General features: G+C 46.6%; 1 protein-coding gene across 2 annotated transcripts in view; it reads right to left on the reverse strand.

Moving 5' to 3' along the window:
• Positions 1-17,593, reverse strand: part of VPS13A (vacuolar protein sorting 13 homolog A) — a 370,607-nt gene that overhangs the window by 273,305 nt on the left and 79,709 nt on the right. For both annotated transcript variants that reach the window (XM_073633920.1, XM_073633912.1), the window contains exons 4-6: positions 16,982-17,077; positions 15,474-15,575; positions 15,247-15,356 (exon numbers count right to left, since the gene is read on the reverse strand). In XM_073633920.1, coding sequence (XP_073490021.1) covers positions 15,247-15,356; positions 15,474-15,575; positions 16,982-17,077 — 308 coding nt within the window. The remainder of the gene's footprint in view (positions 1-15,246; positions 15,357-15,473; positions 15,576-16,981; positions 17,078-17,593) is intronic.

Genomic DNA, 17,593 nt, shown 5'->3' on the forward strand with positions numbered 1-17,593 from the left:
TGTACAAGGTGTATCTCGTCCACACCACATCCCCTCCCATAGAACTACATCTCCCACACTGCTCTGGGGCCAGGGAGTGACGTGTCCAGGGTGGGCGTGGATGAGATGAAGTTGTGCTGCTGGGTTGGATGAAGATTGGTAGGCGGAACACGTGGTGGGGATTGAGCCAATGGGAGGCTGTGATGGTGCCTACTGAAGAAACCCAATCACAGGCCATTCTTGTGCCCGGGAGCTGAGTCGGCTGATGTGGGTGTTATTGAAGCGCTGTGGAAATCATTGTTAAAGTGTATGCTGTGTGGGGAATAAACGTATGTACACTATGTTTCTGTGCCTCTTCATTTTATAACCTGGCTATGGATATGTGAGCTGTGAGGTGGAGTGATAAGAAGCAGAAACCTGGAGCAGGGGGGAGGAGGACTGAAAAGCTGATTTATGGTTACTGAGATACTGGGTTACACACATTACGTGTTACATGTGTATTCCTTGTTCCTTGAGGTGACCAGGTTTTTCACTCGGTAAAGGATGAGCACAGAAGAATGAATATAGATTAAAGACACCGGGTGTTTGTTTACTGTACTGATATAATCATTAGAGAGACACTGGACTGTGGATAATTGAATATTGGACTTTTTTTAATGTGAAGCATTATATATTTGTTAAAATTTGACACTTGATTTTTAGTATATATTGGTAAGATGTTATGCTACACTATTTTTATTGAATTTAATTGTTTCATACGGTGGGTGGATTTACGGTTTAGTGTTTCAGCAAGCAACTAGGGGGAAAACACTTTTTTTTTATTATTATTTTTGGTCTGATTGCGCTGATTGATTATATTCACTTGATATCCTTTTTATATGCTGTTTGCAGGATTGTCATAAGCTTTATGACAATCCTCCAAACCCCATATAAAAAGGACAGACAATGTTATCACCCTAAAAAACACACCCCCAGGGCTCAGACACTATACACTATGCATTCCACTGTCAAACACGTACAGCATAGCGGCTATACACATACATAACTGAAATCAGATCACTGTTCCTCATCAAGACACACCCCAATGATTTCTGATGTGTCCCATGTTCACCCCCAGATATCACAGCACATGCTCATCAAGTTCTGTATATGTTGGCACTTTGAAATAAATGCGTTGATTTCGTGTTGCAGTTTGGGCACTAAGGCTCAAAAAAGGTTTGCCATCACTGCTCTAAAATTTGCAGCGATACCTCATGCGTGATTTGCACAACGTTTACATATGTGGGCGCAAATTTTTTTTTGTTTTGTTAATTTTATCTTTAGTTTTCTAGTTTGACACTTTTTTTTTAACATTTAAAAAAAAAAAAAACACATCACTAATAGGAATAAGCATGACAGGTCCTCTTTACAGGAGGGAGGAGGGAGAAGAAGAAGAAAGGAGGGAGGAGGGAGAAGAAAGGAGGGAGGAGGGAGAAGAAAGGAGGGAGGAGGGAGAAGAAAGGAGGGAGAAGAAGAAGAGAGGAGGGAGGAGGGAGGAGGGAGGAGGAAGGAGGAAGGAGGAAGGAGGAAGGAGGAGGGAGGGGGGAGGGGGGAGGGAGGATTAGGGAGGAGGATCTCAGCTTCCCAGCCGAGGCGGAGCCATTTATTAGAATGCAGAGGCCGGGCGTGACGTCATAACATCGCGCCCGGCCTCCGAACGACCATAGAGACTCCGGGGCCCATCTGGTCCGCCGGAAATCTCTATGGTCAACATCCGGGGCCGGCGGATCCCTTCTCCGGTTCGCCGATGGCAGCAGGCGAGCCCCGAGAAGCATCGGGACGTGCCCTCTCGCCGCCTGTAAGAACGATCAAGCGGCTGAACAGCTGCTACGATCGTTCTTATAATGTAGGGAATCGCCGCCTGAAAAAGATGATATCCGAATGATGTCTGTAGTTAGACATCATTCAGATATCACCGCTCAAATCCGAAGATGTCATATGATGGCCTGGAAGCAGTTAAATAAGAGATTGCAGACATGATACAAGAGATGGCCAGAGACTGCAGACTGCATTTTTCTTGAGCATTTCTTGCACTAAAGATGCCAATAATGGCCAACAATAAATTCATATTCATTTAAATTGATATTAACTAAAAAGTTGAATACAATTATATATAAAAATATAATAATTTTTAAAAAACTGTAATCTTCTGTTTTTGTGCATCCTGTATTTTCGGTTTTTGGCATCAAATTTCCCATTCGGTGCACCTCTACTTTTAATAAACTCAGTGTTGGGTGGACAGCAAAGATTATATAAATTATCCCAAGTTACATATGTAGTGCCCCTTAGTAAGCTACTAGTGTTAGGTAAATTTAGTAAACAATGGGGTATCTGAAAAAGGTATCTTTGCTGTAAGAAAAGTGTAACAGGAGAATGTAATTTTTCTGGCTTGCAAAAGATTTCTATTGCATCCCATAGATCATCTTTGCAAATGTAACTTCTCAACCGAGAACTGTTTATGTAAAAGCTCACACACAGACAGCAGAAAAAAGGTGACGAGATGACTGGATTATTCAACGGCTTCCAAACATTTTAACTCCCAAGTTCCAGGTGATGTAGATATAAAGTGAGTAGTGTTCAGCTACACTTAATATTTCTAACTGCCTAGAAGCATAAAAAATAGGATTTTTTACTTATGGTAGAATCCATTTCTCATTGTTCATTGACAGACACAGCCTTTATAACGATAGGGTTATATTGCCTCTATTAGGAGTAGGACTAGGCAGAACAAAAAAGCAAACGAGCACCTGGCTACGCCCATGGGCCGTCCTTAGTCAGTATATAACCCCCTCCCTGCTCTAGGTATTCAGTTTAGTAGCAAGCAGTAACAGAAGTATCAAAAGAACTCCATAGAGGGGTGGGTGCTGTGTCTGTCAATGAACTCAGGGAAATGGATTTTACGGTAAGTAAAAAATCCTATTTTCTCATTCGTTCATTGAAAGACACAGCCTTCATAACGATAGGGACGTCCCAAAGCAGTGCCAACATGAGGGGTAGTAGAACGAAAAATCCCAAGGCTAATACAAGAGCCAACCAGGTAACAGGAATTTCACCCCGGATACGCTGGAACCCAACCTGACCGATACCCCTTCAAGAGGGAATAGACCCTCTAACCAGCGGCCTGCAAAAAAACTTGTGGCCAAAAGAGGCATCCGCGGATGCTAACCCGTTCACTTCGTAGACTTGTGAACATGTACACTGACGACCAGTGGTCACCTTGCAAACCTGCACAACAAACGCATGTTGACCGAGGCCCAAAGCGCACTAAGCGCCTGAGAAGAAAGCACCGTAACAGGATCGGAGGCACCTGATCCTTGACCGAATAGCCCTCCAGCCAGATAAGGGTTGCAGAAAAAAAACAGAACGCCCCTTTTTTGGCCCGTCCGCCAATACCCCTTCAGGGAAGATAAGGCAAATTCCTCGGAAAGTGCTGACCAGGGACACCAGACAAGCAACACAATGTCCTTATTCAAATGGACATCCAAGGACAGAAACCTGTAAAAAAAAAGGGCAAAGCACCACCTTAACCTGGGTAAGGTGAATGACAAGATAACGCCCCCCTTTTTGACACCCTGTGAGCGGCGGAGATAGCCACCATAAGACCACCCTCCGAGCCAGAGTTAGTATTGGAATCTCCCGAATATCTTGAAAGAAAGATAGAGAGGCTTCTGGAGAACCGAAATTACCAAGTTCAGATCCCACGGCGGTAGAAGAACCGCACTGGTGGAAACAGACGCCTAACCCCTGGAGTAAAAGGGTACGCACCAGGAAGTGCGAGATCAGGAGACGCTGAAGAAGACCACCCAGGCCGCCCTGTTGAGCCAGGACGCCAAACAGGTCCACCTCAGGCATGCCCCAGCGGAGACAAATACGATGAAACACAGCCCAGTGATCCCCCATCTGAGATATCCGTCTTACAGTATTCCACTCCTGGAAAACGTATGCCAGAAAGGACCGGAACGAGATACTCTGCCCACCAGAGGATACTGCCAACAGCCCATCTTGACCCGCCCTGGCGAAGGACCTAAGCCACCGCGGTTGCCTCGCCCGACTGGAATCGTACCGGGAGCCCCCGAAGTCGATTCTTCAATGATCCAGAACTAGTCTGTTCACAAGAAAGTTCCAAGATATTACTCAGTAGTCCGGGTTTCACCAACGTCCAACAACCCTGAGCAGCGCTCAGTCCTAGGATCTCTTCCCACCCGGACAGACTGGCATTGGTGGTTACCCTGTTCAATACAGGGGGAGAAAGGATTTACCCCCCCAAAGAATCGGAGAGTGACGCCACCAGACTAGGGAAAACTCTAGTTTCCTGACTCCGCCGAATCAGATTGTTCAGAGACCCTGGGTATTTGTCCCATTATGCCAGGATCTCCCCTAAGGCTCCATTCACACTAGCGCGTTTTTTGATGCATTTTGCATTTTGCAGAAATGCATGGGAATTTTTTTTTTTTTTTTCAAATAACGTTTTTATTATTATTTCGTTTTTGCAGTACATTATGCATTGACAAGTGGTGAATGTCACAGTATTACAAAAGTGCAGATTTTCTGTATAAAGTGCTAGTAATCAATTGCTATGTTCCAATAATTAAACTTTGCAAAGTGCCAACTGAGCGTCATCTTCTGTCATTCAATATGTCTATTGGCAAGTTTATAACTTTAACGTAGTTGCAGAATCATAGACTAGTTCTCTGTAACTTATAAAAGTCACTTGTATACATGGTATAGAAGAGTAGAAGGGGATAGTAGGAAAAGAGGAAAGTAGAAGGGGGGGTATAGTAGGTATATCAACGGTGGTGTTACCTGGTCATGGTGGGTCCTCCCGGAGGTGCCATAGCTCCCAGACCCTGTTATGTGCTTCCAGTCCATCTTGTATCCTGGCTGTCATCTTCTCCATCACCTCTATATCCTTTATTCTAGCATATAGATCCTCAGCAGAGGGGGGGGAGGAACGTTTCCAATGTAGTGCTATAAGGCATCTTGCCGCCGTTAGTATGTGGCGAACCAATTTTTTATATGGAGTGGGGAGTTTAAGTGGCGATAGACCTAATAGGAAGAATTTTGGGGATGCCTGGACTTGTGTGTCCAAGAGTCGTGCTAGTAATTGTTCGACTGTGGACCAGTAGGGAGTTAACAGTGGGCAGCTCCAGTATATATGTATGAAGGTGCCCCTTGCTCCCCGACATCTCCAACATCTATCGGAACTATTGGGGAAGATGGTGTGGAGAACCTCTGGGGTCATGTACCACAGCAGGAGGATTTTATAGGAGTTTTCTTTGTATAGAGAACACAGTGAACTCTTTGCTGTTTGATTCCATATGATCTGCCATTGTGAAATAGGGAGTTCCTCACCGAGGATCCCCTCCCATTTTATCATGTACCGGTGTTTACCCTGGCCATCCTCAGAGAAGACGTTCAGGATCTTGTATATGCTCGATATGAGGCCCTTCTGGTTATTACCTGCCAAGATAGTGGTTTCAAACGGTGATGGTGGTGAGAAATGTAGGGTGGAAGTTATGGTGAGTGCGTAGTGCCGGATTTGTAAATACCCGTAAAATGCCTGTCTAGGGAGGTCATGTTTTTTTTGTAATTCGGCAAATGGCAATAGTTTCCTAGTTCTGGGGTCCACCAGGTTCCCAAAGTGGAATAAATTCCGAGACGCCCATGGATGTGACATTTGGTAAGTTAGACTATCTGGCACTTTGGGGTTACAGATGAAAGAGGTCAGAAGCGATTTATCTGATGAAAGATCGTGTTTGGGGGCCAGTGTGCGCCACGTCCGTCTCAAATGGGACATGGGACCCAGCATACGTTCAGGGGCTACGTCCGCATTCGCACTCCACAGCAGACTATTTGGATGTATGGGAGCAAGCCATAATTTTTCAATTTCTGTCCATTTGTTGTAAGATTTGTGGGTGTACCATGAGGCTATTGCTCGTAATTGTGCTGCATAATAATATTTAATAATATTAGGGAATGCTAGTCCTCCCTCATTGCGCGACGCCATCAGCACCGATCCCGGAACCCTGTGTCTTTTGTAATTCCATGTATAATGCAGTAAGTCAGATTGGAGTTTTTTCAGTTGGGAGATCGGAATTGGGATGGGTAGTGTTTGGAAGAGGTATAGTAGCCTCGGGAGGATATTCATTTTTATTGAAGCTATTCGGCCTAGTAGTGAGATGTGGTGTTTTTTCCATTGAGTCAGTGAGGATCTTATGGATCGGAACAGTGGTGGAAAGTTTTCTTGATAGAGCGTATTAAATTTAGGTGTGATACACGTACCCAGATACTTCAAGGATTTCGTCTTCCATGTAAATGGAAAATTGGATTTTAAGAGTGAGACCTCCGTGGGGGGGATATTGATGGGAAGGGCCTCTGATTTTGATGCGTTTATCTTATACCCTGAGAGAGCACGAAATCGATCTAGTTCTGTTTGCAAAATCGGGAGAGTAATGTGAGGTTGAGTTAATGTGAGTATGATATCGTCCGCGAAGAGGGAGATTTTAAACTCCCTTCCTGTAACCGATATTCCCCGTATATCCGGATTACTCCTAATGGATGCCGCAAGGGGTTCAACGCATAGTGCAAATAGCAGGGGCGAAAGTGGGCACCCCTGCCTGGTCCCATTTGCTACTGAAAATACCGGGGATAGCGCAAAGGGAGTCCTGACTTGGGATGACGGGCAGGTGTATAAATGTCTGATGGCTTGTAGGAAGGGGCCCTGAAATCCCATGAATTTTAAGGTGGCAAAAAGAAAAGGCCATCCTAGGCGATCAAACGCTTTTTCTGCGTCTAAGCTTAGCAGCAAGGCTGCTTGGTGCTCTCTATTCGCCACCTCCACTAGGTCTATAACCTTTCTGGTGTTGTCACCGGCCTGTCGCAGTGGGACGAACCCCACCTGGTCTTTATGGACCAGGGAGGGGAGAATCTGGTTTAGGCGGTTGGAAAGTAGTTTGGTGAAAATTTTAAGGTCAGAGTTCAGTAATGCAATGGGTCTGTAACTTGCGCAGAGGGAGGGGTCTTTGTCCGGCTTAGGGATTAAAGTTATAAAAGAGCGTTGCATGTCTGGAGGTATGATGGCATCGTGAAGGAAGGTGTGAAAGACCTTGCGCATATGTGGGAGCAGTATGGGGAGAAACGTCTTGTAGTATTCGTACGGGAATCCGTCTGGTCCCGGGGCTTTATGAGATGGAAGGGACTTAATGGTCATTTCTATTTCCTCATCTGTAATCTGCATGTTCAGTGTCAGCAGGTCAGAAGGTGTTAAGTGGGGAATTCCACTGCGTTCCAAGTATGCTCGCATTTTATGGGATAATTCTGATGAAGGGGGATTACTAGGTATATCTGGGTTGTTGTATAGATGTTTATAAAAGTCCGCAAAGACATTAGCAATCTCTTTAGGATGGGAGACTATGTGCCCCGATGTGTTTTTGATCTGATGTGGCGTTTGCATGTGAAATTTGTCACGTAATTTATTAGCTAATAGGGAGTGTGCCTTGTTTCCCTTGTCGTAGAATACTTGCTTCAGTCTTGTCAGTGCTTTTTCTACCTGGCCTAGGGCGAATTCCTTTAAAATTGAGCGAAGTTTGACAACCTTCCGGAGGATGGGTATGGAGGGGGTGATTTGGAGTTTACGTTCGGCTAGCCTAAGATCCTGTTCAGTTTTTGTCTTTGTAGCTAGGGAGTTTTTTTTCATAGCGGAGGATAAGGCTATACATTTACCGCGCATGACCGCCTTATGGGCTTCCCAGAGGGTGGTTGGCGATATATCCGGGGTGGTATTTTCTATGAAGTAATGTTTTAGGGTGGTTTGTAGTTCAACTTGAGAGGGGAGATGCTGAAGAAGAAATGTGTTAAGCCTCCAGTTATAGGATTTACGGTTGGGGTTATCTAGTTCTAGTTCTAGTAGAATAGGGGCGTGGTCTGACCATGAGCATGGGAATTTTTTAACATGGGTTCCTATGGAACATGTTCACATCAATGCTTTTTTGTATCTCTGCGTTTTTGGAAAGGGTCGGGGACTTTTTTTCATGCAAAAAGCAGCGTTTTGCATGTAATGGATTTCAATGGACAAGCATCAAAAACGCAAGTGCACCGTTTTTGCAGCGTTTTTGGTGCGTTTTTGCTGTTTTTTTTTTTTTTTTTTTTGAAACCAGTCTAGGTTTGTAAAAGAACTACGGTGCTCCTCAGAGTAGTCGAGGAGCCGGAGAAGAAGATCGTCCAGGCAGCCCAGGATCACAAACCCCCACCGACGTAACCACGCCAGATCCGGGGCCAACCCCTCGTGAACACCCGAGGAGCAGTGGCCAAACTCAAACAGGCAACACCCCACGCTCATAATGCTCCGCACCCACAGCAAAAAAAAAATGCGGAAGTGCCGGAGCCGGGCCCATAGCAGAATGCGCAAGTAGCATACGTAGTGTCGATAGAAATCAGAAAGTCCCCACGACGAAGGAGTGCCACCGCTGTGCAGACGGACTCCATCCTGAACTACTGTACCCCTAAAAGACATGTACCATGCCCTCCATCCTGTAGACTGAACAGGTTTAAATAAAACTCCTGGAACCGTTCCCAGCACGGGAACCTCCTCTACATCAACAGCCCCCCGCGGAGAACAGCCAGCAGTCTGGCGACAAATGCCATTGGAAGCAAGAAAACTCTTTGGAGGAACACAGCTGGAAAATAATCTTGTAATTGGACAAGATCAAGGCACGACATGCTGCCATTCAGGGTCGCCCCCCAAAATACAAGTCTCAGCTCCACTGAGGAGACAGAGGGCTCAGCAACCAGGGTACCGCTGCCCAGCGACCCAGCTGCAACACCTGGACCAACAGGTCCTCCAATGCAGCAAATACAGGGGGACTCTGCTCCCCCTCCCGGCATGTCCGCTGGACCCTTTAGAAGCCAGAGATTCCTCTATTGGCACCATGGTTGCCCTGAGCTGCCTAGAGACAGGGGGGTCCACTACTGGTGGAACAGTCCACTACTGAAGGAGGGACTCCCCAAAGAAGTACCTTACCGCAAGTGTTCTTGGAAACACCAAAGACACTTTGGACACTCCCAGTCCTCATGGACAAAAATGCCAGAATAAGAAGGAGGAGGGAACGCGTTCGCCGTGCAAAATTGGTTATCCAAAGGGATACCAGCCCTCTGCCACAGCCACCGCTGCATCAGCTTGAAAAAAGGTTCCTGCACAGATGCAATAAGTGTGAAAACCAGCGCCCCTCAGCCGAGGCCCCAAGAAGCACAGACCGAAGCCCCTCCACAGAAACGGGGCCCCTCACTGGGGACACAAACCGTGGCCCCTCCAGGGACACAAACCCTCACAGGGGCACCAACCGGGGCTCCTCACAGGAGGCACAGACCGGAACCCCTCAAAGGGGACTGAAACCATGGCCCCTCACAGGGGGCAAAAACTATGGCCCTCCAAAGGAGACAAAAACGTGACCCCCCCCACAGGAGACACAACCGTGGCCTCCCCCAGGGGGTACAAGCCATGGTTCCTCACAGGGAGCACACATCATGGCCCCCCACAGGGAGCACACACCATGGCCCCTCACTTAGGGGGCAAAGACCAGAGCCCCTCACGGAAGACACCAACCGTGGCCCCTCATAGTGGGCACAAACCGTGGCCCCTCACAGGGAGCACAAACCGTGGCCCCTCACAGGGGGCACAAACCGTGGCCCCTCACAGGGGGCACAAACCGTGGCCCCTCACAGGGGGCACAAACCGTGGCCCCTCACAGGGGGCACAAACAGGTGACCCCGCACAGGAGACACAACTGTGGCCCCTCACAGGGGCCACAGTTGAGCTCCGCAGCACCACCCCTCAGGAAAGGGGGGGCCACCACGAGGCCTAGCAGGCCGCAAAAGCCGCGGCCTAAATTTTTAGGGGACCGCAGTAGGCCGCAAAAGCTGCGGGCTAAATTATCGGATGCCCACGGTAGGTCGTGGGCTAAATTTTCGGACCCCCACTGCCTGAGGGGGAACCCTGAGACCTGGATGAACCCATCCCTCCATCCCCCCCCGCCCCGGGTGAGGCCCAGGTTTCTGGCCTAGGGGCGGCGGGGGATGGGGGAGAACCCCGGAGGGCGCAACCCACCCTCCCGGGCCCCCAGCTACCCCTCCTCTACCGGGACGCTTCCACTTAGGCTAGGTAGGTGCCACACACCCCCCCCCTGCACCCAGCAACCGGCAGCACCCCCGGGAAGGAGGGGAGGTAAAAAAGAAGAGAGGGGAGAATGGGAGAGCATGGTTCCCCAAATCGACCCCCCCCAGGGAGTGCCCAGCTGCTCCACCGTGCCTGGACTGGAAGAGCCCATACTTACCCCTCCTGTAGGGATTGCTGGTCGCACTCCACAAACAGATCCATCTCCCGCCTAGACGGAGTGGCTGTCGGCCATTACGACACTGTGATCCAGACAGCAGTAGCCCGGTCATATGTGTCCCTGCGAGACTGTCCTCGCCGGCCGCCCCGGTACAGAATGGGGTATGTTGCGGCCGAGCCAGCGCAGAGCTAATGTCTGCGCGGGCTCGATGGCCAGGCTGGGGAGACTACCAGGAATTATATTATCCAGCCTGTCATCCAGCCCGGCTGTTGATTGCAGATCACAGGAAAAGAGAAAAATAAAAGAAATAAAACAAAATTCAAAGAACCGCAGGTCCCAGCAGGGAGCCAGGTCCTTACTCCTGACTAGGCAGAAAAAAAAAACTGAATACCTAGAGCAGGGAGGGGGTTATATACTGACTAAGGATGGCCCATGGGCGTAGCCAGGTGCTCGTTTGCTTTTTTTGTTCTGCCTAGTTCTACTCCTAATAGAGGCAATATAACCCTATCGTTATGAAGGCTGTGTCTGTCAATGAACGAATGAGAAATAACTTTTTTGCTGATAGCTACCCATAGATTTTATTGTGTTGCAAAGGTCGGTTCTGTCAACAAGTGGTTAAGTTCTTGGTACTAAAATTTCATGTGTAGCTGAGCTCTAAGGGCTTCTCAACCAGCCTAAAGCAAATTTCTGTACTAAGAGCAAGAATCCATGCATAGCTAAACAGCCAAAACTTGTTTTATATATACTGTATATAGGAAACAAAAAGGAAACTGCCACTGCTGAAGTATAGAAAACACTATTACATTTCTGAACCATTCCAATTCAAGATTTTTAAATTTGTTTTCCTTTTTGTTTGAACACTGGGGTTGGATTGTTATGGGGTTTTATTTTTTTCCCTGGATCTGCTATATTTTGACTGTTTTCTCTGGTGGTTTCAATCCTTCTACATGGTTCACCCCTGTATCACCTGGACATTGGGTTTTTGTGTGTTAGTCTCAGGTAACTTGCTCAACCTACTTTTTACTACTAGCTTTTACTGGCACAATTTTGGTGTTGGTTTCCATTGCTTCACCTGGTGTTTCCACCTTTTACTCTGATCACTTTTGCAATCTCCTACTTGCACCTGTCCTGGACTCTACTGACACTTTGCATAATAATCACTGTCCTGTGTCCTTTACCGAGTACAGGACACACTGTACACTATATTACCCTGACAGTAGTCCTTGTTTGGTTTCAGCACTCATTGTTTTCCATGACTACAAAAACACTTTTTGGAGATCTGTTCCCCCTGGACGCTGTCCTTGCTGGGCATCCGGCCGCCCCACGCCACCTCAGCTCTCGGTGGTAATGGCCTCTAGGGGGTTCCACAATCCCTAGTGCCACACCCACATTATGTAGTCACCCCTGTAAGTACTATTGAGAGTGAGGGTTTCTTTGGGTTTATCAGTTTTTATTTAATTTACATTTTTTTTCTATTATCAACTTTTTCCTGACAGGGTCAGACCAAATAAAATTCTTTACCATCTACATTTTATATACCCCAATCACGTGCATGCTCCTGATGATCGGATCAATCCATGAAACGCATAGAGCTTATATATGCCGTGTTTCAATCCTCAGCTACTTTTTATATGCTATACTATATCAATTGTTTGTAACCATATGAATACTTGCCTCTACCATATGTGTATGTATGTATGTGTGTATATACATGAATTGTACTGGAGATTTTACATGTACCATAATTACCATTAAGTACCTTGTTATCGACATTCAATTTTTATACATATTAAAACCTTCAATTAGTATCTATGTGCTTCATTTAAAGTCCCACTTCCCTGTCCCCGCTTTTGCTAGATATAAGCTGATATCTATATTATAATAAATAAAATGTGATACTGATGTAAGTACTGCATACTAGGGATGAGCTTCGAGTTCGAGTCGAACTCATGTTCGACTCGAACATTGGCTGTTCGCAAGTTCACCGAACAGCGAACAATTTGGGGTGTTCGCGGCAAATTCGAATGCCGCGGAACACCCTTTAAAAGTCTATGGGAGAAATCAAAAGTGCTAATTTTAAAGGCTAATATGCAAGTTATTGTCATAAAAAGTGTTTGGGGACCTGGGTCCTGCCCCAGGGGACATGGATCAATGCAAAAAAAAGTTTTAAAAACGGCCGTTTTTTTAGGAGCAGTGATTTTAATAATACTTAGTCAATCAATAAAAGTGTAATATCCCTTTAAATTTCGTACCTGGGGGGTGTCTATAGTGTGCCTGTAAAGGGGCGCATGTTTCCTGTGTTTAGAACAGTCTGACAGCAAAATGACATTTTGAAGGAAAAAACTCATTTAAAACTACCCGCGGCTATGGCATTGCCGACAATACACATAGAAGTTCATTGATAAAAACGGCATGGGAATTCCCCAAAGGGGAACCCCGAACCAAAATTAAAAAAAAAAAAAATGACGTGGGGTTCCCCCTAAATTCCATACCAGACCCTTCAGGTCTGGTATGGATTTTAAGGGGAACCCCGTGCCAAAAAAAAAAAAAAAAACGGCGTGGGGTCCCCCCAAAAATCCATACCAGACCCTTATCCGAGCACGCAACCTGGCAGGCCGCAGGAAAAGAGGGGGGGACGAGAGTGCGGCCCCCCCTCCCTCCTGAACCGTACCAGGCCACATGCCCTCAACATTGGGAGGGTGCTTTGGGGTAGCCCCCCAAAACACCTTGTCCCCATGTTGATGAGGACAAGGGCCTCATCCCCACAACCCTGGCCGGTGGTTGTGGGGGTCTGCGGGCGGGGGGCTTATCGGAATCTGGAAGCCCCCTTTAACAAGGTGACCCCCAGATCCCGGCCCCCCCCTGTGTGAAATGGTAAGGGGGTACATAAGTACCCCTACCATTTCACGAAAAAAGTGTCAAAAATGTTAAAAATGACAAGAGACAGTTTTTGACAATTCCTTTATTTAAATGCTTCTTCTTTCTTCTATCTTCCTTCATCTTCTGGTTCTTCTGGTTCTTCTGGCTCTTCTGGTTCTTCCTCCGGCGTTCTCGTCCAGCATCTCCTCCGCGGCGTCTTCTATCTTCTTCTCCTCGGGCCGCTCCGCACCCATGGCATGGGGGGAGGCTCCCGCTCTTCTCTTCTTCTTTTCTTCTCTTCTTCTCTTCTTCTCCGGGCCGCTCCGCAATCCATGCTGGCATGGAGGGAGGCTCCCGCTGTGTGACGGCGCTCCTCGTCTGACAGTTCTTAAATAACGGGGGGCGGGGCCACCCGGTGACCCCGCCCCCCTCTGACGCACGGTGACTTGACGGGACTTCCCTGTGATGTCACGGGGAATGCCACAGGGAAGTCCCGTCAAGTCACCGTGCGTCAGAGGGGGGCGGGGTCACCGGGTGGCCCCGCCCCCCCCCGTTATTTAAGAACTGTCAGACGAGGAGCGCCGTCACACAGCGGGAGCCTCCCTCCATGCCAGCATGGATTGCGGAGCGGCCCGGAGAAGAAGAGAACAAGAGAAGAAAAGAAGAAAAGAAGAAAAGAAGAAAAGAAGAAGAGAAGAGCGGGAGCCTCCCCCCCATGCCATGGGTGCGGAGCGGCCCGAGGAGAAGAAGATAGAAGACGCCGCGGAGGAGATGCTGGACGAGAACGCCGGAGGAAGAACCAGAAGAGCCAGAAGAACCAGAAGAACCAGAAGATGAAGGAAGATAGAAGAAAGAAGAAGCATTTAAATAAAGGAATTGTCAAAAACTGTCTCTTGTCATTTTTAACATTTTTGACACTTTCTTCGTGAAATGGTAGGGGTACTTATGTACCCCCTTACCATTTCACACAGGGGGGGGGCCGGGATCTGGGGGTCACCTTGTTAAAGGGGGCTTCCAGATTCCGATAAGCCCCCTGCCCGCAGACCCCCACAACCACCGGCCAGGGTTGTGGGGATGAGGCCCTTGTCCTCATCAACATGGGGACAAGGTGTTTTGGGGGGCTACCCCAAAGCACCCTCCCAATGTTGAGGGCATGTGGCCTGGTACGGTTCAGGAGGGAGGGGGGGCCGCACTCTCGTCCCCCCCTCTTTTCCTGCGGCCTGCCAGGTTGTGTGCTCGGATAAGGGTCTGGTATGGATTTTTGGGGGGACCCCACGCCGTTTTTTTTTTTTTTTTTGGCGCGGGGTTCCCCTTAAAATCCAGACCAGACCTGAAGGGTCTGGTCTGGAATTTAGGGGGAACCCCACGTCATTTTTTTTTTTAAATTTTGGCCGGGGTTCCCCTTAATATCCATACCAGACCTGAAGGGCCTGGTATTGAATTTAGGAGGACTCCCACGTCATTTTTTTTTTTTAATTTTGGTTCGGGGTTCCCCTTTGGGGAATTCCCATGCCGTTTTTATCAATGAACTTCTATGTGTATTGTCGGCAATGCAATAGCCGCGGGTAGTTTTAAATGAGTTTTTTCCTTCAAAATGTCATTTTGCTGTCAGACTGTTCTAAACACAGGAAACATGCGCCCCTTTACAGGCATACTATAGACACCCCCCAGGTACGAAATTTAAAGGGATATTACACTTTTATTGTTTGACTTTAAGCATTATTAAAATCACTGCTCCTGAAAAAACTGCCGTTTTTAAAACTTTTTTTTGCATTGATCCATGTCCCCTGGGGCAGGACCCAGGTCCCCAAACACTTTTTATGACAATAACTTTCATATAAGCCTTTAAAATTAGCACTTTTGATTATTCATGTTCGTGTCCCATAGACTTTAACGGTGTTCGCATGTTCGAACGAACTTTTTTCCTGTTCGCATGTTCTGGTGCGAACCGAACAGGGGGGTGTTCGGCTCATCCCTACTGCATACAACGCAATCAAAAGTAACTTTTCTACTTATCCCCGCTTCAACTTTGTTTACTCACATCATCTTCATAGCGGACATGAATATTGGAGATCTTCACTTGAAGATTTTTGATAACTTGAGTTACTAATTTCTCTACAAATGTATCCTGTTTTTCTTCCTTTGGCTTTTCTTCATGTAAACAAAAAACAAGAAGCAGATCAATCAGCACAGTACAACATGACATAGAAGGGAAATATCTCACTTTTGTAGAAAAATACCATCTGAACACAGAAGACATTTACATACCCTGGTCCGCCACTTTCTGTTTGGCCTCTTCAATGCGTTGAAGCTCCCGTTGCTTTGCTTCCAAAAATTGTTTTTCTTCTTTTTCAGCATCATACTTAATACCTGGAAAGAAATATGCACCAATTGAGGACTGACAGTAGGTATAAACAAACATAAGTAATTTAGAGCCTTTGACTTCTACTTTAAAATGTCAAACTTTGCATCTCTGAGGGTGATCTGCACACACATGGGATGCCTAAAACTAGCGGCGCATTACCGCTAATGCCCACACTGCTCCAGTGTGAAAGGGGTCGGTAAATTATACATTTACTGGCCCCTTTCACGCTCTCCATCCTGACAGATCTCACATAGCAGCTGGTGGAAGAGGGGAGTGGGAAACCCGGCAGGGGTGAAGGGGGGGGGGGGTCGAGGGAGTACACAGGAGCCTGGGGCAGCAGAAGGTGGATAGGAGGGGGGCATGTAGAGGAACCAATCCCTTTTGTTTTGTTTTCTCCTGCAGCCGCTAAAAGGCTGCAGGAGGAAAATGGAGGGTATTGGTTCCTCTATATGCCGCCTCCACCACCCCTCCTATTTACAATAAAATGCAATGAAAAAAAAAATATCCTCTTTAAAACCATTGGCCGGAAATTACGTTTGACGTCGTTTCCGCCATCTAATGTTATAGAGCCGAGTGGGGGCCATCATTCCCTCACTCGGCATTCAGACTCAGAGGGCAAAGGACGCGATCGTCTCCGCCGCTACTGACGGCTCCGGTAAGCGGCGGAGATGACCGGAGCGCGGCGGGGCCCTCTCCCGTCCCCGATAAAAGTGATCTTGTGGTGAATCCGCCGCAGAGACCACTTTTATCTTAACGAGAACCGCAAGCTGTTCCTGAAAATACCGGGGTTATGGCAGCAGTTATTTAGTATTTACAGTATTTAGCGCCAAAGTACCGATGTACAGGTACCGGATTTGCATGAAGTGGTTAAATAAAAGCAGCACTGACACCAAGCTCCCCATTCACACCGGTGCAACTTTGACAGTTCCAAATCGCAATTATAAGTCACACCCTATTGCTGGCAATGGAACCATTCAAGTCGCAGTGATTATGAAAAGGGTTGCTGTACTGCTTTTTACCGATTTCACTGAGACTTGCATAGACTTCTGTTAAATGAAGTCACAAACCACAATGAAACTGGCAGTGAAAAATCGCACTGATGTGCGGCTCTGAAATCGCGCTAAAGTAGCGCAATTTGAAAGCCGCACCGGTGTGCATGGGAGCTAAACATATCAGGGTTTTGGGAGTTTTTGACAGTAACCATAAACAAATAAATAATTATATTTCAACATATATTAGGATCCTCCACCAACATGCAGATTATCATTTAGACTGGAGGTTTTTTTGGAACCGTGTCACCTAATAGGGCTGAAACTATTTAATATACAGTATTCATCTATGAATACTGCCTTTGTGACCAGCACACACCTTTTAATGGTAAACATACAAAGAATGAAAACCATGAACCTACTAGCAATAGGCACTATTAATAAGTAAACGCCATCCAGAACAGCCTCCACTGGTTGCGTATAAAGATTTTTCCAAGGGATTTTTAGATCGAGTTTTCCTGCAGAAGACAAAAGCTAGTTTGATTACTGAAACAATAAAATGTTCTACTAATGCAGAATTATTCTGACATGTTTCCTTTCAAAAGCTAGCTATCATATAGAAACATCTTACTAGTAGAGACCCTTGGCTCTTCTTTTTTTTTTTTTTTTTTTTATTTCTTTATCAACAGCAGTTACCACAAAGCCACATGATAAAATAAACATAAAAATGTACAGCAATAAATACAAAATTGTCTATCAGGTGACCAATTTGGCCACGCCAAACAACAAGCACCAACAATATAGAAGAATACAAGATATCAATCGATGATTATGAAATCAGTGCGGAACTGAGGTGCATAAATTGGAATATGACATGAGAGGAAACTGCTAATTTTATTTGTCATACGAGACTGGAGGAGCTTAGAAAAGAGCGAAGATAGAGGAAGGGGGGAGGAAAAAAGGGGAGAAAAAAAAAAAAAAGCTCTTCTTTCTTTACAGTGCTGAATGGTATGCCATTTTAAAATTTCAAACCC

The sequence above is a fragment of the Aquarana catesbeiana genome, linkage group LG01, assembly GCF_042186555.1.
Source record: "Aquarana catesbeiana isolate 2022-GZ linkage group LG01, ASM4218655v1, whole genome shotgun sequence".
Lineage (NCBI taxonomy): Eukaryota > Metazoa > Chordata > Amphibia > Anura > Ranidae > Aquarana > Aquarana catesbeiana.